At 36.3% G+C, this 20915-nt stretch overlaps 1 protein-coding gene across 2 annotated transcripts in view; it reads right to left on the bottom strand.

Annotated features, from left to right (window-relative positions):
* Positions 1-20915, bottom strand: part of FBN2 (fibrillin 2) — a 185186-nt gene that overhangs the window by 21759 nt on the left and 142512 nt on the right. For both annotated transcript variants that reach the window (XM_076362414.1, XM_076362415.1), the window contains exons 37-49: positions 18720-18881; positions 17573-17641; positions 16795-16920; positions 15533-15658; positions 14820-14972; positions 9870-9938; positions 9209-9334; positions 8255-8380; positions 7715-7840; positions 6025-6141; positions 3971-4099; positions 3545-3664; positions 63-188 (exon numbers count right to left, since the gene is read on the bottom strand). In XM_076362414.1, the coding sequence (XP_076218529.1) occupies positions 63-188; positions 3545-3664; positions 3971-4099; positions 6025-6141; positions 7715-7840; positions 8255-8380; positions 9209-9334; positions 9870-9938; positions 14820-14972; positions 15533-15658; positions 16795-16920; positions 17573-17641; positions 18720-18881 (1575 nt within the window). The remainder of the gene's footprint in view (positions 1-62; positions 189-3544; positions 3665-3970; positions 4100-6024; positions 6142-7714; positions 7841-8254; positions 8381-9208; positions 9335-9869; positions 9939-14819; positions 14973-15532; positions 15659-16794; positions 16921-17572; positions 17642-18719; positions 18882-20915) is intronic.

The following is a 20915-nucleotide window of genomic DNA, read 5'->3' as shown; positions in this document are numbered from 1 at the left end:
TTTACTCAGAGTATCTGTTACCTGTTCGAATAAGTTATTACATTCCTTAATCATTAACTTACCAAAACATCTCCGTCCATTATCAGACAGCACAAAACCTGTAGGACAGATGCACTGGAAACCTCCTGGAGTGTTCGTACAAGAGCCAAAGAGACAGATGTTTGGATCTTCGTTACACTCATTAATATCTGTAAATTAAAGGAGAAAAGGTTCACCGTAACTCCATTGGTTGTGAATTCCCTGGTTAAGAAAGACTGTTTATTTAGTTATTTAACTTCAGCGGGAGGTGCTCCTCCAATAAAGCACCCAAGAGATAAAGCAGCCTGAAGGTTCCACTAACTCTTTCAAATTAAGAGTGTTTCACTGGCATACACTTTCCTCTCCAAATACCATTCTCTGTTCTTTGTCATATTTATAATGTAAACATTAATAAATGCTTTCAGACTGAAACAGAGGAGAAGATACATTTCTCATAAGAAATACATTTTTCTGTAAACATAAAACATCCAAAGATGAATATTTAAAAATCTGTACATTGGGGGTTCTCTGTAATTAAAGGTGGGCTTTTTTCATGCCAATTGACTGATTCTTGACCTGAAACTATAGCTAGCTATTAGTAGAGGACGGCCTATATATTTGTACATTCACATTTATATTTACCGGTCTTCTACAGCCACTCTTGATATGTTATTTAATTTTTTTTCCTGTTCAATTGCATAATTTAGAATATATTCCTATGACTATTTAAATGAGATTTATATTTTTTTTAAATAGAGATCTTTTTATAATTATTAAAAACTTAAACCAAATTAAAAGAGTATTTAATATAAACACCAAGTGCCGATAAAATTGTGCAGCTCAAACAGTATCAGGCTGCATATCCTGCATCTATATAGACAACAGACAGAGTAAGAAAAGTAATAAATTAATAGACCTTCAATTTTTTATATCTATTATTTTAAACTATATTTTAATTTATTCTATTCTGCAAATACTGACAGAAGATATAAGCCTCCTTGCCAAAGTAATTTGTAAAGGTAAGTATAATTTAATAAATTCTGAAGTGTATTTTAATAATCTTCAAAGCTACCTGCAGTACAACCCCTCCTGAGTCTTTCAGTAAAGGGTATTAAAAGAACCATCATGGAGACCTATGGCTGTATAAGCATTCTACAATGATATCCATATTGATCTTAATCAAAGTGTAGTCAGGAATAGGTATTCTCCATGAAAGTAACCTTCATGGATGTTGAGTCACAAATTTGTAGTGCCATTTTTCCTGATATTTGTTGGACTCTCTACTATACTGAATCTTAGAAAACTGACCTGTATTTAGCAGATAAGGAAACAATGGAAATACAGTCTTTATCACCAGGAAAATGTAAGTGGAGTGATGGAAGCAGTCAGGCAGGAATAGATTCTGTGACGTTACTTCTGAAAAATATTACCTTGAGTCCCATTTTCAGAAGTTACTATTAGGTATAGCACATGAACAAACCACTGCAGCATAACCTGGCATACGACCAAACTCTGCAGTAGCTTCCCATGGACAGGCTCTTACTATGTGAAGCTTTTTAAGCCAGTTTATTTCAGTGAAAAAAAGGTAATTAATTTCCCAGTTAGCGTGGCAGTTGCTAATATACAAAGCTCAGCAATTCAGCTGCATTAATGGGATGGAAAAACAGCTCTTTTGAAGTACTGATTATTACTGTGATGAATGGCTTGGGACTAGTGGAAGAAACTCTTTTTGTGGCCATGATAAACAGGTGACTAGCCAGACTGTGGAAGTAAACAAGTCCTCTCCCCTTCATTCCCATAAAATGAAAGGAAATCTATTAAATGGGTAGGTGAAAACTAAGAATTTTTCTGTGGCTCTCATCTGGTTTGGTTTCTCCTGCATATAATCACCCTGAGCTCAAAAAGTAATCTAGCCATTGCCAACCTTCACATTACAGACAGAAGCAATGAATTCTTACAAAGCTGTTTGCATATAAGATCAACAGAAAGTAATGGGGAACGTATGTTGCAAGAGCTGTCATAATATTTATCGAAGTATTAGTACAATCACGTGTCATTATCTAGGCATTTTCTAGGAACTTTAGCTGCAAATTTTCTGGCCGCATGGCAGAATGAAGAAAAAGAATGCAATTAAGTCCCTTTTACTCAGTTCAGGCAAAAATCTGGCAGTCACTGATGCTGTCAAAAACATCAAGAGATTCTGTCAGGATACTAAAGTGGCCATAAACAGTGATATTCCTGGAAAACCAAAAGATTTCATTTTAAACTAATGATTTTCCAACTGTAGGTGATCTGAATTAATCTCAAACGTAATTGCTAATATGGAAATAGCAGCTGCCAAAAGAAACCATCAAGTTGGCAGGCAAACTGAATATGGTGGCATGATGCAAAAGGACGAGAGAACTCTGGGGCTTAGAAAATACATCCTATTGTTCAAGACAAAAATTCAAAAAGGTTCCTGTGATCCAGTTCCTGCACCCATACAGATTAGGTGGCTACAGGCCAACTCTTTATGTCCTTGCCAGTGTTTTCTTCAGTCCATACAAGGACAAGCTGCTCATTTATTATTGGGAGTTATTTGGATGAATGTGTGTCTGGGGTGTCACACCAGCTAACTTTAGTCATTTAAGCTGAAAACCAGGTTTCTTAATATAGTCACAGTGGAGAGACAGGTGCTTACTCTATCCTCTGACCATGCAGAAACCTAAGGCTTCTAGGTTAGCTACCTAAAACTGGTTGTGTGCACCTTCCTCGCCAGGTGCCCCACATAGTTCATTTAAATGCCCAATAAATTCACAGCAGTCCTGTGCTTTGCTCTGCTGGAAAAGGGAGTTGGAACCTGGATTTATTTCTTATTCTCTGCCGTACCAAATCTTAAGTCATTGTATGACATTCAACTCCTGAACGATATTCAAGGCTTTAAACAAGACTTATTTGAACTAACAAGAACATGCAAACTGATGAAAGGTCTGCTGTACCCTCTTCCTCCTCCTGTGAATCTCAGCACTTGAGAGACATTATACAAAACATGAAATCAGAAAACAGTTGTTATAAGAAACCAATTTAAGCAATTGTTCCCATGAGCTCCACAACTTTATTGACATTTTTAAACTTCATAGCCCTCTGAAACCGGAAGCTTAGTTCATGCATTGATTGCCAATAATTACCTTTCTGTAAACATTATATAAATCCAGTACACACGTTGGTTTGTTTTATGAATGATATTTAAAAAAAAAGAAAAGTGAATGAAAGATAAAACACCATTTTTTTGAAAATTAAGTATTTTTGTTTGCATTAATGACGAAGTTAATGTACAAAATATAGTACAATACAGTACAAAATATCTTGCCTTCCATTTTTAAAACATCTTCCTGAAGACTTTTCCTACTTACTTATTCCCTGTCACCATGATTTTAAGTTGGGCAACATTCACAAACATTAGGGTGTACAACTACTTTCCACCAAATTAGAACCAGATACTCTAATTTTTAAATTGTTCAAAAGCAACAATTACAACTTGCCTTACCAATACAACTTTCACTTTTTACTTCATATCCTGGTGGACAGATGCATCTGAATGATCCTTCCAAATTTTGACAGGTACCAGGAGAACATGAACCAGGTAGTGCCACACACTCGTTAGTATCTTTGGAGAGTAGATGGAATCAAGAAAGGTTTAGAATCATGTAATTCTTATGGTAACAAAACAGGCTTATTCATGAAAAAGACTGTAGGGTTCTTTTCTAATTTCCTCTTTCTAAGGCATTAAATGCTTGAAAATCAACAACTATTCCAAAACCCAGTTATTTCTACTGTGTTTTCATTAAAGTCATTATCTTTCTTTTTTATACCTAGATACTCAGATTGTGGTGCTTCCCTCTAGATGGGAGCTAATAGTTTGATTACTTCAGCTCATCAGTACTTTAACCTCTCCATGTGGTATTATACATACCAATGCAATTCTTGCCATCTAGAGTAAGTTCGTATCCTTCATTACATAAACATTTGAAGGAACCAATTTCATTGAAACACCGTCCATTTCTGCACACCTGACCAAAGAAGGAACTGCATTCATCGATATCTGTAAAAAAAACAAAATAAAACCCCTGAAGCGAGAGTTGAGTCCCAGCATAGTATATACAGTATGTTATAAACACACTGAAGTTGCAATATATATTGCTGTGGAAAAGGCAAATCTTGTAGCAACAAGGGAACAGCTGACAGCTAGTGGAAAGTAACTCTCACTCAAGTGCATTAAGGTATATGTTCTATTTAAACAACACTCTTTTTTATAAGGTATTACAATTTTCAAACTTGCAGCATTACCTCAGCTACTGCATCTGGAGACATTCAATTACTGCCAAGTGACTGTATGATACTAACTCCAGACACAGAAAAGAAGATGTTACATGGAGTGCTCTGGATTTTATCTGGATTTATATGCACTCGAGTTTCCTCCTCCTAAAACCTGCCTTGTCATTTTCAAATTTTGGAATATGTCATTTGCTTAGCGCAGGATGATTTTCTCCTCCATAACAGTTCTGAAAATGAGGTCTGAAAATGCTTATTGGTTTGCAGAGTTACTTATATAATGCAGACTTAAAGGAGCACTGCATAAGGAAAAATACAGATGAGAAAGTGTCAGAATAAATGAAAAGGAGATCGGGTAAGCATCATGGTGTAAGAAAACTCACACTTTGCTGTTTTATAATACTTGAATTTGAATGATGAAGACTAACATCAGTTTTACTGAAGAGGTTTCAGTCTTCTTCAGAAGCATTAAGTACCAGCTCCTGATAAAGATGTACCTTCTGCTTCAGCCAGTACAGCTGTGCCTGTGTTACTAGTTCACTCCATAGCGCATTTCTTCTGTGTTACAGTTCTACAAGCAGAAATACCTCCAAAGTATTATATTGGGATGGACTAAATTGCCTTTGAATGACTAGGATAGTTTGGAAGAAAGCCCTGAGGGTCTCCAAGCTGTCAAGAGGAGTGATAACAAAAGGCCAAATCTCTGAGTCAGTTTGAGGTCCTTGGCCTCCTTGAAGGCACAGCCTGGAGCAGAGGCGCTGGATGCTCCTGGCAGTAGATTGTCAGCTATACTGCTGAGGGAATGAACCTCCTTGGTAAATAGTGCCATTCTTTGGCAGCAGACTCTTCTTACTTGAACAAGTTCTTAATTTTCTCTTTCCTGGACAAGGAGAGGGTTTACAATACTTATTTAAGATGTTTTAGTTCTCTCCTGAACCAGTAGACTTTGTTCTGTCTTCCTTCTGTAGCAGGAAGGAATGTAAAGCCTTCCTCTCTTTTGGCTTACGCTCTGCACAAGGGAGAGGATCTCCAGAGACTTACGAGCCTGTTCTTCAGCCCAGGAAGATTTTACTTGCTTTATCACAAGTATCCAGGAATTTAAATTGTCCAAAACCATCAGATATTCTGGTGTCCTGTGATTTAGGGAAGGGGAAATAGCAATGCCTGCATAAACTCTACATAAGCAGAGTTCACCTTAGAAGAGCAGATTTGGTAGATTAGTTGTACTGCCTTTCTTACTGCTGGTCCGCTTCCTCTTTCACACTGTGTGCAAGTAATATGGTGAAGTAAAGAAATTATTTTAAATTCATGAGGCAACACTGGTGGTGTGATAGAATATATGCTTACTGCAACTATGGACTGTGCCAGTACTGAAGGACGTGTGCTGTAATTACTCAGGAAATCTAATGGAGGTGAGTGCTGCATTAAAATGCCAGCGAACTCTAAGGTTGCCTCAGTGGTCCAGAGATTTAGGGTTTACATTATCTCAAGCTGGCCAGTAAAAAATATTTTTAATTAGTTTAAAAAATGATAGTAATGATTAACCTCTAGGGCTGGTAACAGTATCAGTTACTGTACCCAATTAACTTTCTTAGCGCCCTGACCTGTCTTCTGTTTGAGTTTTAACTATACACTATCCTCCTTGGCATACCAAGCCAGCAGCAATGAAAATGAAGTTTGGATTACATCACCTACCCATACAATCGTTATTATGAGTTAATTCAAATCCTGGATAACACAGGCAGTTATATGATCCAACCGTGTTTTTACAAGTTCCATTTCCACATGGATGGCGTTCACATTCATCAACATCTGCAAAGAGAAACAAAACTGTATGCGGGAACTGATTTTCCCAGTTATGTGTTAATGTATTATCTGTGCACAGTGACAACATTCTAAACCTCAGCCTCTCCTTTCATCTGTCACATTTTCTATTTATACTACTGATTTTTACAGCTTCTGGGTACACATAAGAAAATGTTACATGACGCATTTTTTATATGTATTTTAAAATAAAAGATGCTGTTACATGTAAAGATAAAAGTAAATGCATGTGCAGTATCTCAAAGCATTCTTTTTATTTTCCATACTAACATTTCTTAACTTCTTAATGTACACTAGTGGTCAGAACTTAGTACAAAAGATTGAGCATCACAGCCCTGGAACTATCTCAAATTTTGTGTAAATATTTTGCTCTTAAGCCCATGAAAACCTGTTGAAAACACTCCAAAAGGAGTTTTGTGTCATTGTTCACCAATCAATTTACATATGTAAATACATTATGTCAATACTACATCCAGAATTATAAAGACTGCTTACAAACTCTTGCAAACATTCATTTTTAGAAGGCACTAAAATTCAATGTTTCCTGCTGTGTGTTTCAGTAATTTCTGGAGTTTCATGGGGATCTGAAACATTTTATTTATTTACAGAAGGTAAACATTTTGTCATATGGATCATTTCCATAACCTGTCATTGTCTAGATTTGTATTTCATACTATGAAATTTTTAGAACTAGTTTTAGAATTATTTAAGTTACTGTTTTGAGTAACCAGGCTCTCAAAATTGTGCATTGTTAACCCAAGTTGCTTTCCCAAATATCCTTCTTAGATGGTTTGACAAATGTGATTTGGTCCAAATATGAGAAGACTCAAGGCGTATGTATGTATGTCATACAATATGAATAGGTTTTAAATGTCTGTTTAAAGTTGAAATTGGAACACACTTATGTTATAGAAGACACTGAACTTCTCTACAGCTTACAACTGACATTTAGATGATCATTATTTCAAAAATCAAAATCATTTTTTGGCTATTTTTCTCATAGAGAACCAAATTCACATATGCATCACCTTTTCTTTTTACAACCCTGTAGAACTGATTACGAAACACTAGAAGAACAAGAAAAAACACTCTTACTTTGCAATCTTCTTATTTCTTACATCATCTCTATCATGTTCTCATTTTAATACAAAATGAGTATAGATTTAAGTTACATTAAACGTGGGATTCTGTTTTTTAAATTAAACATGAACTCAATAAATTTCTAAATAATTGAAAAATCTTTTTTTATCTCCAAACTCTATCACTCTGTGATATGTCCTATAAACTTCTCTGTCAAATAAGCCGCTATGTATTTTTGTGAAAATGGGGTTAATATACTCTTCAGTAACATGGAGCTATCTCTGAGAATACTATGATTTTTTTCCTCAAACTAATATATCCACTCCAAGGACAACTTCACATACTTTATTCACAAAAATCCAAAAGCATATGAATCAGTCTTTTAATGTCACTACAATCTCCTCAAAAATTTAGACTCATCTCCTCCCCCTTTTAAAACAAAACCAAACAAACCACACACAAAAGCATTTTCTTTCCATACCCATGCACATAGTCTGGTCTTGGGATGCCTTAAAACCATTGTGACATACGCACTGGTAACTTCCTTGCATGTCCACACATAAACCATGACTGCAAACATTAGGAATTTCCAGACATTCATTGCGATCTGTAACAAAAATATAAAACAGATGGTACACATTATTGACTTTTATTTGTCATTCATTTTACACAAACATGTTTTTACAATCTGTCATTATTATTAAAACCAGACTCAAAATTATCCATAACTAAACCCGAATCATAACAATACTTCATTTTATAGGAACTTCTTGCCTATACACCTCAAGGTCAAAACTACTGTTAGGATTTGGTTGATACATCAAGAAGGTCCTTTAAAAATTTTACCCTGTCTTTTCTTCCCTTCTACAGAGAAAAAGGGCTATAAAGTAAAAACTGTTACATAAAACATCAGAATACGCAAGGTAACATGATGCTCTTACCCTTCGAGGGAATCACGCACATACCATTGATTAGGTACAAACAGATTCAAACACACGAGAAAAGTCAACTGATTTCTTACCAACACAGGCACCATTGGGTGAAAGTTTAAAACCAGCAGCACATTCACAGCGGTAACTACCAGGACTGTTGATGCAGTCTGCATTTCTCTGACAGAGATTGTCTCCATTGCCGCACTCGTCAATATCTGAAATACGAAGAGTCGTGGTTCAGACATCAGAAGCCACAAGATAGTTACTTCTGCCTAGAATTTAGACTGTATTGCCTGTCTTGTGCAAGGCGAATCTTTTGTCCTCAACAAAGCATGAATATTCTGACCTTCAGCCTCCTGTGTCGTAATTGCAAATGAAAAGCAAAATCAATACAATTTCATCCATAACACACTTTTTGGATGAAGGAGGATTCTATGAATCCAACTTACTATACACTGAAGTGGCTTTGCAATTTTAAACGTCTGCCTAAAGAAATTGGTTTTTGTATTAAAAAATGTTCCTCTTCGCTTTTGAACTGAAATAGTAAGTGGCACAGTTTGTTAGCTTTTTAAGGTGCACGTCAGCACAAGACCCTTGAATACCAATGACAGAACTCCTCTTGACTTTAGGACACACAAAATTTCACTGTTAGCTATTCAATATTCTATGAATATCTCTACCTGTAATACTGTAGAAGAACAGACACAAGATGGAAAAAAAATCAAGGAAACATTTGTTTGAGAAGTTTTAAGAACAAGAATTAAATTTCCTCCCTAAAATAAAATTAAATAAAAGCATCTTGTTTACTTCCTATTTAGGAGTCAATGAATTGCCTGACACAAAACTATTACAAATTTTATTACGCGCATGTGCATATGTACTAAAGACAAACACGTCACAAACTGATTTATAGATTTGAGCCCTACAAAAAAGCTCACAGTCTGTCTCTTGGATTTTGAAAAACGTGAATTAAATGTTCCCCTTCCCTTTAAGATAAGCATGCTTATGGGGCCTAAGTAGAAAATAACGTCATTTCAAATCACCTTCACAGACCAAGAGCAGGTCATTGTAGCTGAATCCAGTGGGGCATTCACAGCGGAAGCTGCCAATCTGATTGATGCAAACACCATTTGCACAGATTCCTGGGATTTCCTTACATTCATCAATGTCTGAAAATGAGATGAGCTAGTCAAAGTACAGTACTTCATGGCTTTATGTACTGCTTGGATTCTCAATTTCACTGTGCTTAAAACTGAGTTGAGAAGTTTCTTTTAATCTACAGAAATTGTATACAGTATATAAATCTAAACATACGCCCATTATGAGAGAAAATAAACTATGTGAAGTTCAGGAAGTGATCAAAACAGAGTAATGCTAAATATTAGACAAGGTGCAGAAGTGTTACAAATGTGAGGTAAGTCCCACAATATTTTTGAGGCCAAAACCTTTTATCTTACCAATTAAAACTCAAAACCATGAACTAGGATGGAGGGTGAGCAGAAGATCATAACAAAACGTAAAAATAAAAAAAAATGAATCAGAAATATTTTACACAAAAATGGGGCTCACAATTTATGTCATCATTGTAACTCCACAATGAAATTAGAATTTTATCGTACGAAATGTTCATTTTGGTACCATTATGCAGCTGCAACAATCTTATGCAAAACAATTTTTGGTTAAAATAAGTTTGGTGAAACTTACCAACAGCTTTTCCAGTATGAATGTCAAAAGTGAAGCCAGGAATATTCCCGCATATGTTCTTGAACTCAGCTAGAGCAAAGCAGAGAACAATGCATTTTTAGTGAATATTTATAAATCTCCTAAGAATTACTTGTAGTCTTCTCAGCTTTTCAAGAGTTGATACAAGCCAAATCTACTCAGAAGAGCCATTGCCTCCTTTACAAATGGTATTGAAAATTCAGATTGCCAATAAATGAATGAAAATTGAAATACTAATTCATACTTTTCTCAAATCTTTGCAGACTTTCACACGAGTAAATGTCTGGTTTGAGAATGCAGCACTTCCGTTTTTGTTTTAAATAGAACTCCTTAACTTACCTTTTAATGTTTATGCCTGCTTTCTAGACATCTGTAGAGAGAATCTGCAGCAACAGTTTCAGATAGGAGAAATAAATGTAATTTACCTGTTCCTAGCCTTCTTTGACAATACTATCTCTGTTCTTCTCTGCAGAGGTTACTGCAGCTTAGTTCCACTAAACTAGAGCAGAATGGACACTCTGCTTTAAAAAAAGATGCTCCAAAAAAGAGCATTGTTTTATTATGCTCATTTTATATCGTCTTTTCCAGAGCATCTTGAGGATGGGAAATGTGCAGTATAAAGTATAAAACCAAAGAACCCATGGTTTTCTAGGCAAGGCGTATGAAGTTGAGTGGATTTGCAACATATAGAGAAAAATTTCTAGCATGGGATCTATTAATTATTGTAGGATGTAAGAAATAATTACTTCTTTAAAAAAGTATCTCTTATAAACATCTATGCTGGCATGAGATTTTACTGGTAAAACAGTGCTTTCCAGAAAAAAGTGTATTAGACAACTACAATACATTGATAAATTTTGATCTAGGTAGAAATATGAAAAATGACAGGTCTACAACTATAACTATGTCAAATTTGTAAAATACTGACTACCAGTAGAATTGTGTACTGATAAAGTCCACTTGTTAAAGGGGCGTAAAATAATTCCAACGTGAAGACACAACCAGTTTGAATGAACAGTTTGCTTTAAGCGTGTGTTTGCAAATAACCATGCAACTGCTATTCAGCATCTTTTTAGATCATATCAGCATTCAAATTCTCCAGAAAAATAGTATGTATCTTTCAATATTAAGTTTCCAAATTATTGTTAAGGAAAAATTCCAAAGTATGCGGTAGATATTTGTACATTCAGGGCATTAAGCCAAGGTAAAACATCCTTCTAAAGAATGTGGATAAAATTTACAAAAATGTCCCACTGACATAAAATTCAAGGGGGGTCTGAAAGTGTAATATCTGGAGAATTCCATGAGTGCTTGGTCCACTGTTCGTGCTGCTGAGGACTTACAGGAAGCCTATTATCTATCCAATGACAGGAAGTGTATGGAGTCTACCTTTAACTCACCTCTAAACCTGAAATGCAGACAAATTATTAGGCATCTCTTCTAGCACCAGAAAAAAAGAAAGGAGACCCTTCTGTTTTCCTGTGAGTAATGATCTTTAATCTAGAGGGGTGATAGTTTACTTCTCTACTGGCTGTAGTCTGAGTTTCTTGATCGTCTACATTTTAGCAGCAGCTCTTCAGTAGCTTATAATTTTGTAAAGTTTAACCACTGGGGTTATAACTTGAATAATTCTTGTCTCCCTTACACCAAACATTCTTATTTATTAAAATTTCAGCAAATGTAGTTGATCATTGCTCAGAATGAGATTTGCCAAATATTTTTCTCACACTTAAACATTCTTTGTTATTTCCTGTATAAGCCAAGTAGGATCCAGTATACCTGAGCTTCAGCATTTTATTCTTTCTTCTGTCCTATTGTTTAATGACTACTTAATGCCTACTGAGGTTATTCTTGCAGCACAGGATACTGGGCCACAGAGGTCCCTGCCACAGTGTTTTACCATCCAGCAATTTTCTGCTCTTTTATATTAACATGTATAAGATTTGGGGGTTAGAAAACAGTTCTTTTCTGCAAGGAGCTTTATGCCATTTACTGCTGTCAGTAAACCTGTGAAACACACAAACTAGATAAAAAGAGGGCTTTGTGTTCACTACCCTGTCTCTGTGGGCAATGATAACCTACTCCTGTGATAACGCCTAACACATCAGGTCTGGGAGGATGAAGAAGAGGCTTCTGAGGGTTGCAGGCCTTCTTTCACTCCATCTTATGCTACCTACATGTTCCACGCATTCTGTTTAATAGAGTTTTGCCATATTTTTTTTCAGTTTGTACTGTGTAGAAAAAGAGCATATAATTAGGTAAAGACTGTATGATAATGCATTTATACACAGTGCCAAATTATCCATACACAAACATGCCAGAGATTTACTTTCTGAAAGCTTGTCTTTGCATCAATGACTTTAAAAGTACTTCAAAAACCCATATACTTATCACTATATTATTTTTTAGGACAAAAAAGATCTATCACATAACAGGAAAAAAACCCTCTGAGGTCAAGCACTCCTGAAATGATCAAACCAGGAAAGAATTCTGTGAATACTTGGTTACCCCTTAGCAGTGAAGCAGCTTTTTACATTTCTTTGTGGGAAAAAAACAAACAAACAGGAATGATTATTCCTGATTAACATCTGTATGGTAATGGTTATGATCTGTATAATGTGTAAAACCAAGCAATACAGTCTTTACTACTTAAAGTCATCAAAAAGAGATTGATTGTTAAGCATAAATATATGAAAAAGAAGAAAGAGCTCTGTTAACAAAGGAAAAAAAATGTAAACGCATTGGCATGTGAACTTCACTTAGAGGAACAATGTAATTCTCATCAGAGCAGAATAATGCTCTTAATGAGCTACTGGGCTCAGTCTAGCAAACCGGTTAAGGTCAGTGTATCATAACCCCTGTCTGTGATGTGTAGCTCCCACCCAGATTTCAGAACAACTGATTATACCACATAAGTGCAGCTATTCAACCGTTTACACTTGGAATTTGTGTTTGATCCCTCACGCAATCTCTTTTCATGGTGAAAAAGGTTCAACCATGTCTCCAAATACAGTAAAGGCATTTAGAAGAGCTAACAAGGCAATATTGAAATATTTCAGGAAATATTTTAACCCCATAACTGCTTGCAGACTAAGTGGAGTTGTCTTAACAAATCTTTAAAAGCTGCAGAAGTTTTTGAGAACGTCAGTTTTACCAATTTAAAAGGAGAATTCTTTCTTCCATCCAAGAATATTAATTGCATGAATCCCTGCTAGTACTTTGCTGTATTTTTCTCATCATGTTGTCATCATGATGACAATTTTATGGCGCCGAGATAAATGACTATGGGAAAGAATTTTATGAGCTCTCTGTGATAGCAAATATATATTTCCTCTCTCAAGCTTATTTCCATCTTCCATTCCTGACTGCCAGGAACATACCTTCACTCTCCCTCCTCCTACTTAAGAAAGAAAAGGAAGAGTCTGTTTTTTCTTTTCAGTCCCATTTTCCTCCTCTTCACTGCTTGTGGGGGAAAGTCTTTCCTAAATTATCTGCTGTTTCCCTTATGTCACCAGGATAAACCACTTGGAATGAAAGTAATACATTCTTTACACTAACATCACAAATGATGCAGCATCAGAGGTACGGGTTTAGCGGCAGTAAACGTGGGGCAAAGTCAATTAAACAATAAAATGTGTTTGTACTAAACAGGCACCTGAGTTTTTTAGTTTTATCTAGGCACCTTTGCTCTTTTTACAAATGTAATTTTAATGAAGGCCAGGTGCTACTGTCAGGTTTCAAGTTGGTGATCCTCCCACCAATGATTTTTCTGAGTTGAGCTTTCAACGGTGTTTTGTCCCAGGCAAGGAACCCCATAAAGACTAATTGAAGAAGAACTGTGCCTTATTATTTTCACCTCCCTTTATAGAAGGGAATTTTTACTTCCCTTTACAGTGCCCTGCTTATTGAGCTTTTGCAAGTTCATCACCTTTAATAGAGAAAATGTAAAAGCAACTGAGGGGGATCACGCTCAGATGTGAGACACAAGTGAAAAATCTAGAAAGGCAATACACTTAGTAATGAAACCCAATCTTTTTGTTCTGACAGATTAGGACTACCAGGAGAAATGTATCCCCAACTGTGCAGTAACTAAATTATACTAATCTAAATTAATTATCCTGGAAGACAGACCAGGCAGCAGGCATCTCTTGTCAGCCAGTATCTTCAACCTCAGTATTATTGCCTGATGACTGCTTTTCCAGAAACCTCAAAGTGACAGCTTTAGAGACGGGAGTTCTGTAATCACACATTCAGAAAACTTGTTTATGCCTACTGCGCCACGCTGGTGGGTCTTACCTACACAAGCATAGATTTTTGACATAAATATAAATAACTGAAACTAATTCTATGTCCATACAAGACCTCTGAAAGCCTTGGTATTTGTCAGAAAGAAAGAATAAAACAATCATAGCACACTCATTTTATAGATCCCCATCACCAAAAAAAAATCTAAATAATTAGATCTACCTACAGATACCTGTCTTACATACATCCTTTTAGCTACAGGGCTGACATACTCCTGCTGCTGCTGGGAAGGTCAGTCTGTACTTTCCAGGCCTTTTTATTCATCTCAGTGACACCTGACAGTAGCCTGTTCCCTTGCCCTTGCCTTCAGGGGCAGCTGAAAGGGAAAATATGCGTGTTCTTCCTGAATTTTTTTTCATCCAGGGGGAATGATTGGTGCCTTCAAACTATTCAAGCTCTATCTTTCCACTCAATATGGAGCAATACTTCCACTTAAAAATATGGAAGAAATACCCATTCTTCTTTAGCACACCAAGACTTAATCCAGCCAGTGACAGGATGGCAGGGTGTTGTCACTCTGCTTTGGGACTACAGCAAAGGTTTTTTCAGGCTGAAATGTTAACTTGAGCTAATAGGTCAAAGGAGCAGATGAGCAAACTAACAAAATGGGATGATTATAGGCTTTACCTGTTCCTGGAGTTGGACATGGTTCACAAGGTTTGTTCCAGGCTTTCCCAACATTGTATGTGCAGCAACACATCCTTTTGGTCACATTGAAGGGCAGTTCATTCTCACAGGAGGTTCCATTATAGCTTCTGTAGCAAAAGCTTTTCCTCATGTCTAGATGTGAGAAAAGAATCACTTACGGAGTAACCAACAAACTAACTTAAGTGAATATCAACCCCCTACCAACCTAGACAGTGGTTCATTAACTCTAGCTTCTGAATGCAACCCAAGCATATACATGGATGCATTTAAAAATAACTTAAGGATTGAAGTAATCTACAGTCTTTGTTTTAGACTTACCTGAAATTTGACATATTTTCAGTTTTCATTCAAAGACACAAAGGGGAAAAAGGAAAATTCCCAAGAAATCAGAAACACACTGTAGATGCCCGTCAGATCCATTTGTATAGTAAACCCTACCATTTGGAAATGACTAGTGAAAATAAAAAAAGATTTCTGAGTTCTGTTAAGGAATAAGATCACTTGAACACTGCATGTCAGTCATTGGGATCTCTTTCCTGGCTACATGACATAACTGTCTGGGAGTTTAAGGTAGGAAAAAGCAATACAAGGCTTTAGAACTGGCCTCATCTAAAAGGAAATTTTAAGCAGAGAGTCTGGCCCTGAAACAGTCTGATATTCAGACAGTTCTAGTAAAGATGACATTTGCATACCCATGCAGTTATGTCCTCCGTTCACCTGCATATATTCAGGTGGGCAAATGCAGGTGTAGTTCCCCAAGGTATTGTAGCAGGTGCCAGGACCACAGACACCAGGATGTGCAACACACTCGTCAATATCTAGTGACCAAATGAAAACACTACAATTAACAAGGGAAAAGAGGACCAAGTCCTAGCAAATGTTTCTGAGAAATATGACCATAATAAACCATGCTAAGATAACACAAATGTTTCATTTAAAGGCTAGCTTGGAAAGTACAGCTCAGATTTGCGTGAAGTAGCTATTTTAACAGGTGCTGAAAAGTAATATTGTCAATCTCTATTAAGTCCAGCCAGTGAAGTGCAAGATAACACCCTAAATAAAATCAAAGTTGTTGAATTTACTACTGAAACTGGAGCACGTTGTGCCCCATCAGCTCCACAAAAGACATTCACACCCTGTTCTCACAGAAATGTTACTGTCACTTTACAGTTCTGTTAATGTGTTCACTACTCCACTGAGAAATGACCTTTTAAGTACTCTATTTAGAAATAGGCAAGCTGAATAATCGCATAGTCTTGCTGCTCTAACCTTGGATCTTCTTATTTAAGGAATTTGGGGCGTAAGCCTTTTTTGCCCATACAATTTTAATTTCAAACCCAGTTTGGTTAGTTTTCTTCACCCGAGCTTAGCAAAGCCTCAGGATTCACAAGCTCTGTTTTGAAAGGAGACAACTTTTTTTTCTCACAAAGTTAATGAATAAGGGGAAGCTGGCTTACAACACTCCAAACTAAGAGAAAACATGAAAGAGTCTTTAAATTTTTGGGTCTATTTACAATTTTTTGGTTCTAACACTTATGACAAATTTCAAACACAAAAGGAAGACCAATATTCACTTCACTTCACGTTGTGTAAATTAAACTGCTGCTCTGAAATACTGTGGACACCTTTTCTTACTCAAAATACAGGGATCCTAGTGAAACCAGCAGGAGATACGAGGTCTTCCAGTGAGAAGCCAGAAATCATGAATAAACACCATAGTTTACTTAATACACATAGCTGAGATCTATCATGTAGAAATAAACATTAGTATATTCAAGTGTTGCATTTCAAGTTTTATATTAATCATATCACTGGTGCCAAAGATAATGATTTTAGAGAAGATTTTAGGTAAAGGTGTGGGTACCATATCCACTTAAGGATTTAAGGCTAAGAATGACAGTGTTTTTCATAATAACTGCACTGTGATAGAGAAGGAGGTTTCAAGGGACTCAACCTTCACAGATTCTTGTCTCTTCACTGAGGTAGTAGCCTTTCGGACATTCACACTGGAAGCTGCCAAAAGTATTGATGCAATTTCCACCTTGGCAGAGACCTGGCAGTTCCTGACATTCATCAATGTCTGAAAACAGAGAACAAAACCACCATATTTTCATTCCAGAATGAAAAGAAACAAGAGACTTTAAGTACTCCCCTGAAATTTTACCAACTAGTAGCTTTTAACTGTCATGTGGATTTTTTTTTTTTGCTTCTAAATTGCACTTCGTGAAAGCATGGATGAGATCCTCATTCTCTTCCATTTAAACAGCTCTTCAGGAGCACGTTTCAGCTTGATGAGCCTATGGAGTTCAACTTCCATTACTGTTTACAGGAATTTGGCATCTAATTCCTCATTCCTGCACACTCATTGGAACCAGAGTTTCTTTGTCCAATGACTTATTTCCTGAAACTTATACCTTCCACTGATAAGCTATAATTTTCATAAATGACTTATCCTTCAGGGGCCAACTTCAAAGGCCAGTTCAACTAAGGAGGCACACAGAAGGTATGCATCAGCCTATTCTTCTACTGAAATATTGTTGGACTTTTTCAATATTCTTTTACAGTATGCCTTTTCATCATGTTGTTGTCCAGTCCATATTAGCAGAGGGTTTTGCTTTGCACTGCAAAGCAAAATGTAACGATTTCTGCAAAATATAGTTTCTGTATACATCTCTCTGAAGTTGATGCTTTTTTTTATTACCAGCCATCACAGTCATTTATGATAAACTCACCTTCTAAAATAATAGTGATGGGATTTGGTCTGAATCCTTCTCCCCCTGGACAGAGAGTATTATATTCCGCTAAAGTAAAGTATAACAAGAGAGAGTATGTCAGTCATATGAAGAATAAAATGCTAACAGAAACACAAAATTTCATTTGTGTTTTTAATGAGTCTTCTTCCCTACACTCATTGGTCTTCTATTCTTCTTGACCAATTCACAGTAAATAAAGCAAGTGCATTAGATTAGTAGCAAATCAAGGTAAGATTAAGAGTTCTGCTTAAAACATTACCATAACCTCAGACACTCTTAAGGCAGGCACAATGCTGTTTTCTCCATACTGTGCCTTTATAAAGGCACATATTTTGCTTTTTGACTAGTTCTTTAATATGAAATGACAGTATATCATCAATAAAAATATGTGTTAAAATTGGAATTTTGGAATTCATGCTATTATGAGACTGTTAAGAACAACATGCTTGACATTTCTGTCACATTATTCATTCAAAGAACTTCAAAGCTCTACAAAATTGTTAAGTATAATCAGGTAACAGTTTTGAAAGTACTCAAGAGTGACTTGGAAATAGTTACCCAACAGTTACCAACACTCTCCTTTGAGAACTACTGCAGCTCTCCAAATTAAAGGTATGATTTGAGTTCTAAGAATTATTAATTTATTTATTTCCCTGCCAACATGGAGTTGCTCAATAAAAAGTCCTAGTAGATGCAAGCAATCCATTCCATTCTTAAGAAACTTAAGCATATCTGCAACTACCTTAATTTTTTTAAATGGGAGAAAAGTAAAAGCAAAATAAAGTGCCCAAAACTACCCAAAGTACATGGGCCTGGTCCAGAGGGAAGTGCCTTTTAAAGTTACCACTGATTTATTACTGTGAGAATAGGCACCAAGTCAGTCACAGAACACTAAAGATCAGGTCTTCTGATACTCAGGTCCACACCTCTGCATCATCCTTCTGACAGTAGCAGGGAGATTTTTTTTTTTTATAACTGTGCCAGAACAGTGCCTCATGAAGAAAATCAGTTTCTTAAATGATAAATGTATAGCAATACAGTAAAAGATTTCAAATACTTTTTCTATCCCTTGTTAGCATCTTACATAATAAAAGGGTGGGGGGAGAATAAGGCAACATTTCCTTACTGCTGTTTACAGGGGGACATGTCTCACAGGGGTTTCCCCAAGCCTTTCCCAGAGAGCAGCAGCACGAGGAACGACTGACTCCAACCCCAATTTCAGTGTTGCAGGATAGGCTCCCATCCCCTCGTGGTCCATACTTCAGGTAGCAATTGCCAACACGGTTATCTACATATAAAGCACACATGACTACAGCTGCACACAATGATCTGGACAAAGGAATAACAGGCATTCATTTTAACTTTTCATATCTAGAAGCAGGAATTCAGATAACGTGTTTTTGAAGTCACTGGCAAGCTCAAAACACTCATGTACGCTGGCAGTTAGTGATGTTGAGAGAGACAGCAGGGAAAATGGGTAGCTTCAGCTTCCTAAGTACCCAGAGATGAGTTTGCTTGCACGTCTTCCAAAGTCACACCATACACTAATGTAGCACATACACTATTCCCAGTCTTTCACCCCAGAAAATATCAGAAACCTTGCTGCAGTCTGCTGGTAGTATTTCTTTTCTATATTCTGATTGTGACTAGGCTATGACTCTTTCTTGCAGAATGAGAAGAATTTACATATTTTTCTATGGAATCACAGAACAAAATCATTCCACTGGAAAAATTCTTCCACTGGCAAAGAAATTCTCCAAAGATCGTTAATATTGAAACAAATAATCTAAATGTGCAGTAGGTTTGAGGAAAATTAGTTTATTAGTTCACTCAAACTGTAACTTAATGATTTAGACAACGGCTGGAATCAGCAGAATGAGCAAGGAGTCTGAGAGGAGTAAAGTTAAGAGTTTTCTTACTGCTGCACCTATTGTTTCCTTGTTCTTTATAAATGGAAAGTAACTAGCAGTGAGTCATAAATATAAGGAATGAAAGGATAGTCAATTATTATAATATTTCTTATTACAGCCAAATAAGATGAACGTTAACTTCCTCAAGAGTAGCACTGTAATTCTAAAGATCATTTCTATGAATTAACTTGCCTCTAAAGAAGCACAGAAATCCACACAAAAAATTTTTTGATAAATTCATTATATAAAGGCTGCAGTATCTTTTTGCATTTTTACTATTTCTGTTAATGGTATGACTAAGAAACTTATAAATGAATTTTTGAATGATTTCCCCAAATGCGTATTTTACCAAGAAATATCACATTTTTAATTTACTGCTTGCAGCCAGTGCCAGATGCTACAGCCTTAGCAATTTACATGGAGTAAAATGAACACAGTATGATAAATGTAGGTAGTTCATACTTTCAGAATTTCCAGAGTTTAACAACTGTCTTGATACGACATGAGTTTTTAAAGTATCCTGAGGTTTGGGACATATCTATGAAAAAAAACTTGAAGGCAACTTTCTGAATTGTTAGGAACTACTTGTTCTCAAGATCCTCAAGTAAGTTAAATATGTGTAATATAAAAACACAACTTCACATTAATTTTCAGACTGAATATTGTTTTTACAGGGTCTTAACATCAATGAAGAGAAAACCTTCAAGCTTTCCAAAGGATTTAAATTTATTCAAATTTAAGCATTAATAGACAATTTTGGGTTATTATACTGCACAGTTTTAAGAGCATACTGTAGCAGAGATCGTGAAAATGGAGGGTGTTCCTGGGCCCCACATATTCTGCAATAAAATTCAGTATCTCACCATAAATGCACACTGTTGTAAAGCTAAAATACTCAGTTAAGAATTGAGTGGCAGAGGCATATGTATTCTGTACCTCTGAGCCTCTGATGGAAAAAGAAGAAACTTCAAAGCAGGGTATCTTTATCTCCGTAGAGGTAAGATTTACCTCAGATCACTGATCAGCATATGTTAGAGTGGAAGTCTTTTTTTTTTTTTTTTTTAAAGACAATGTTAGAAGAGAGTAAAATGAACTGCCTTTTTAAAAGGGCACATCCTGTTGTTCTCATTGTGGACTTGAGCTGAACCAACCCAAACGTGGTTATTCTAAGAATACCCATCTCCTCCTGTTCTCAGAGGAACTGCATGCTTCTCTCCATTCATGATAGCATGAGACATCTGCCTTTTTAAGAGGAGATTTGGCTTCGTTCTCCTTGGGAAAAGTGAAAAACAATGACCATTTTGGAAGACGGTTTCAGCCCAAGACCTCAGGCCCATTAAGAACAATAGGAGATGACAGACCTTGGAACGAAGGCAGAGCCTGGAATTCTCTAGCAGAACACTGATACCAAG

The sequence above is a fragment of the Aptenodytes patagonicus genome, chromosome Z (genome assembly GCF_965638725.1).
Source record: "Aptenodytes patagonicus chromosome Z, bAptPat1.pri.cur, whole genome shotgun sequence".
Taxonomy (NCBI): domain Eukaryota; kingdom Metazoa; phylum Chordata; class Aves; order Sphenisciformes; family Spheniscidae; genus Aptenodytes; species Aptenodytes patagonicus.
The sequence above is the reverse complement of the archived record's forward strand: the minus strand, read 5'-3'. Positions and strand labels throughout refer to the sequence as shown.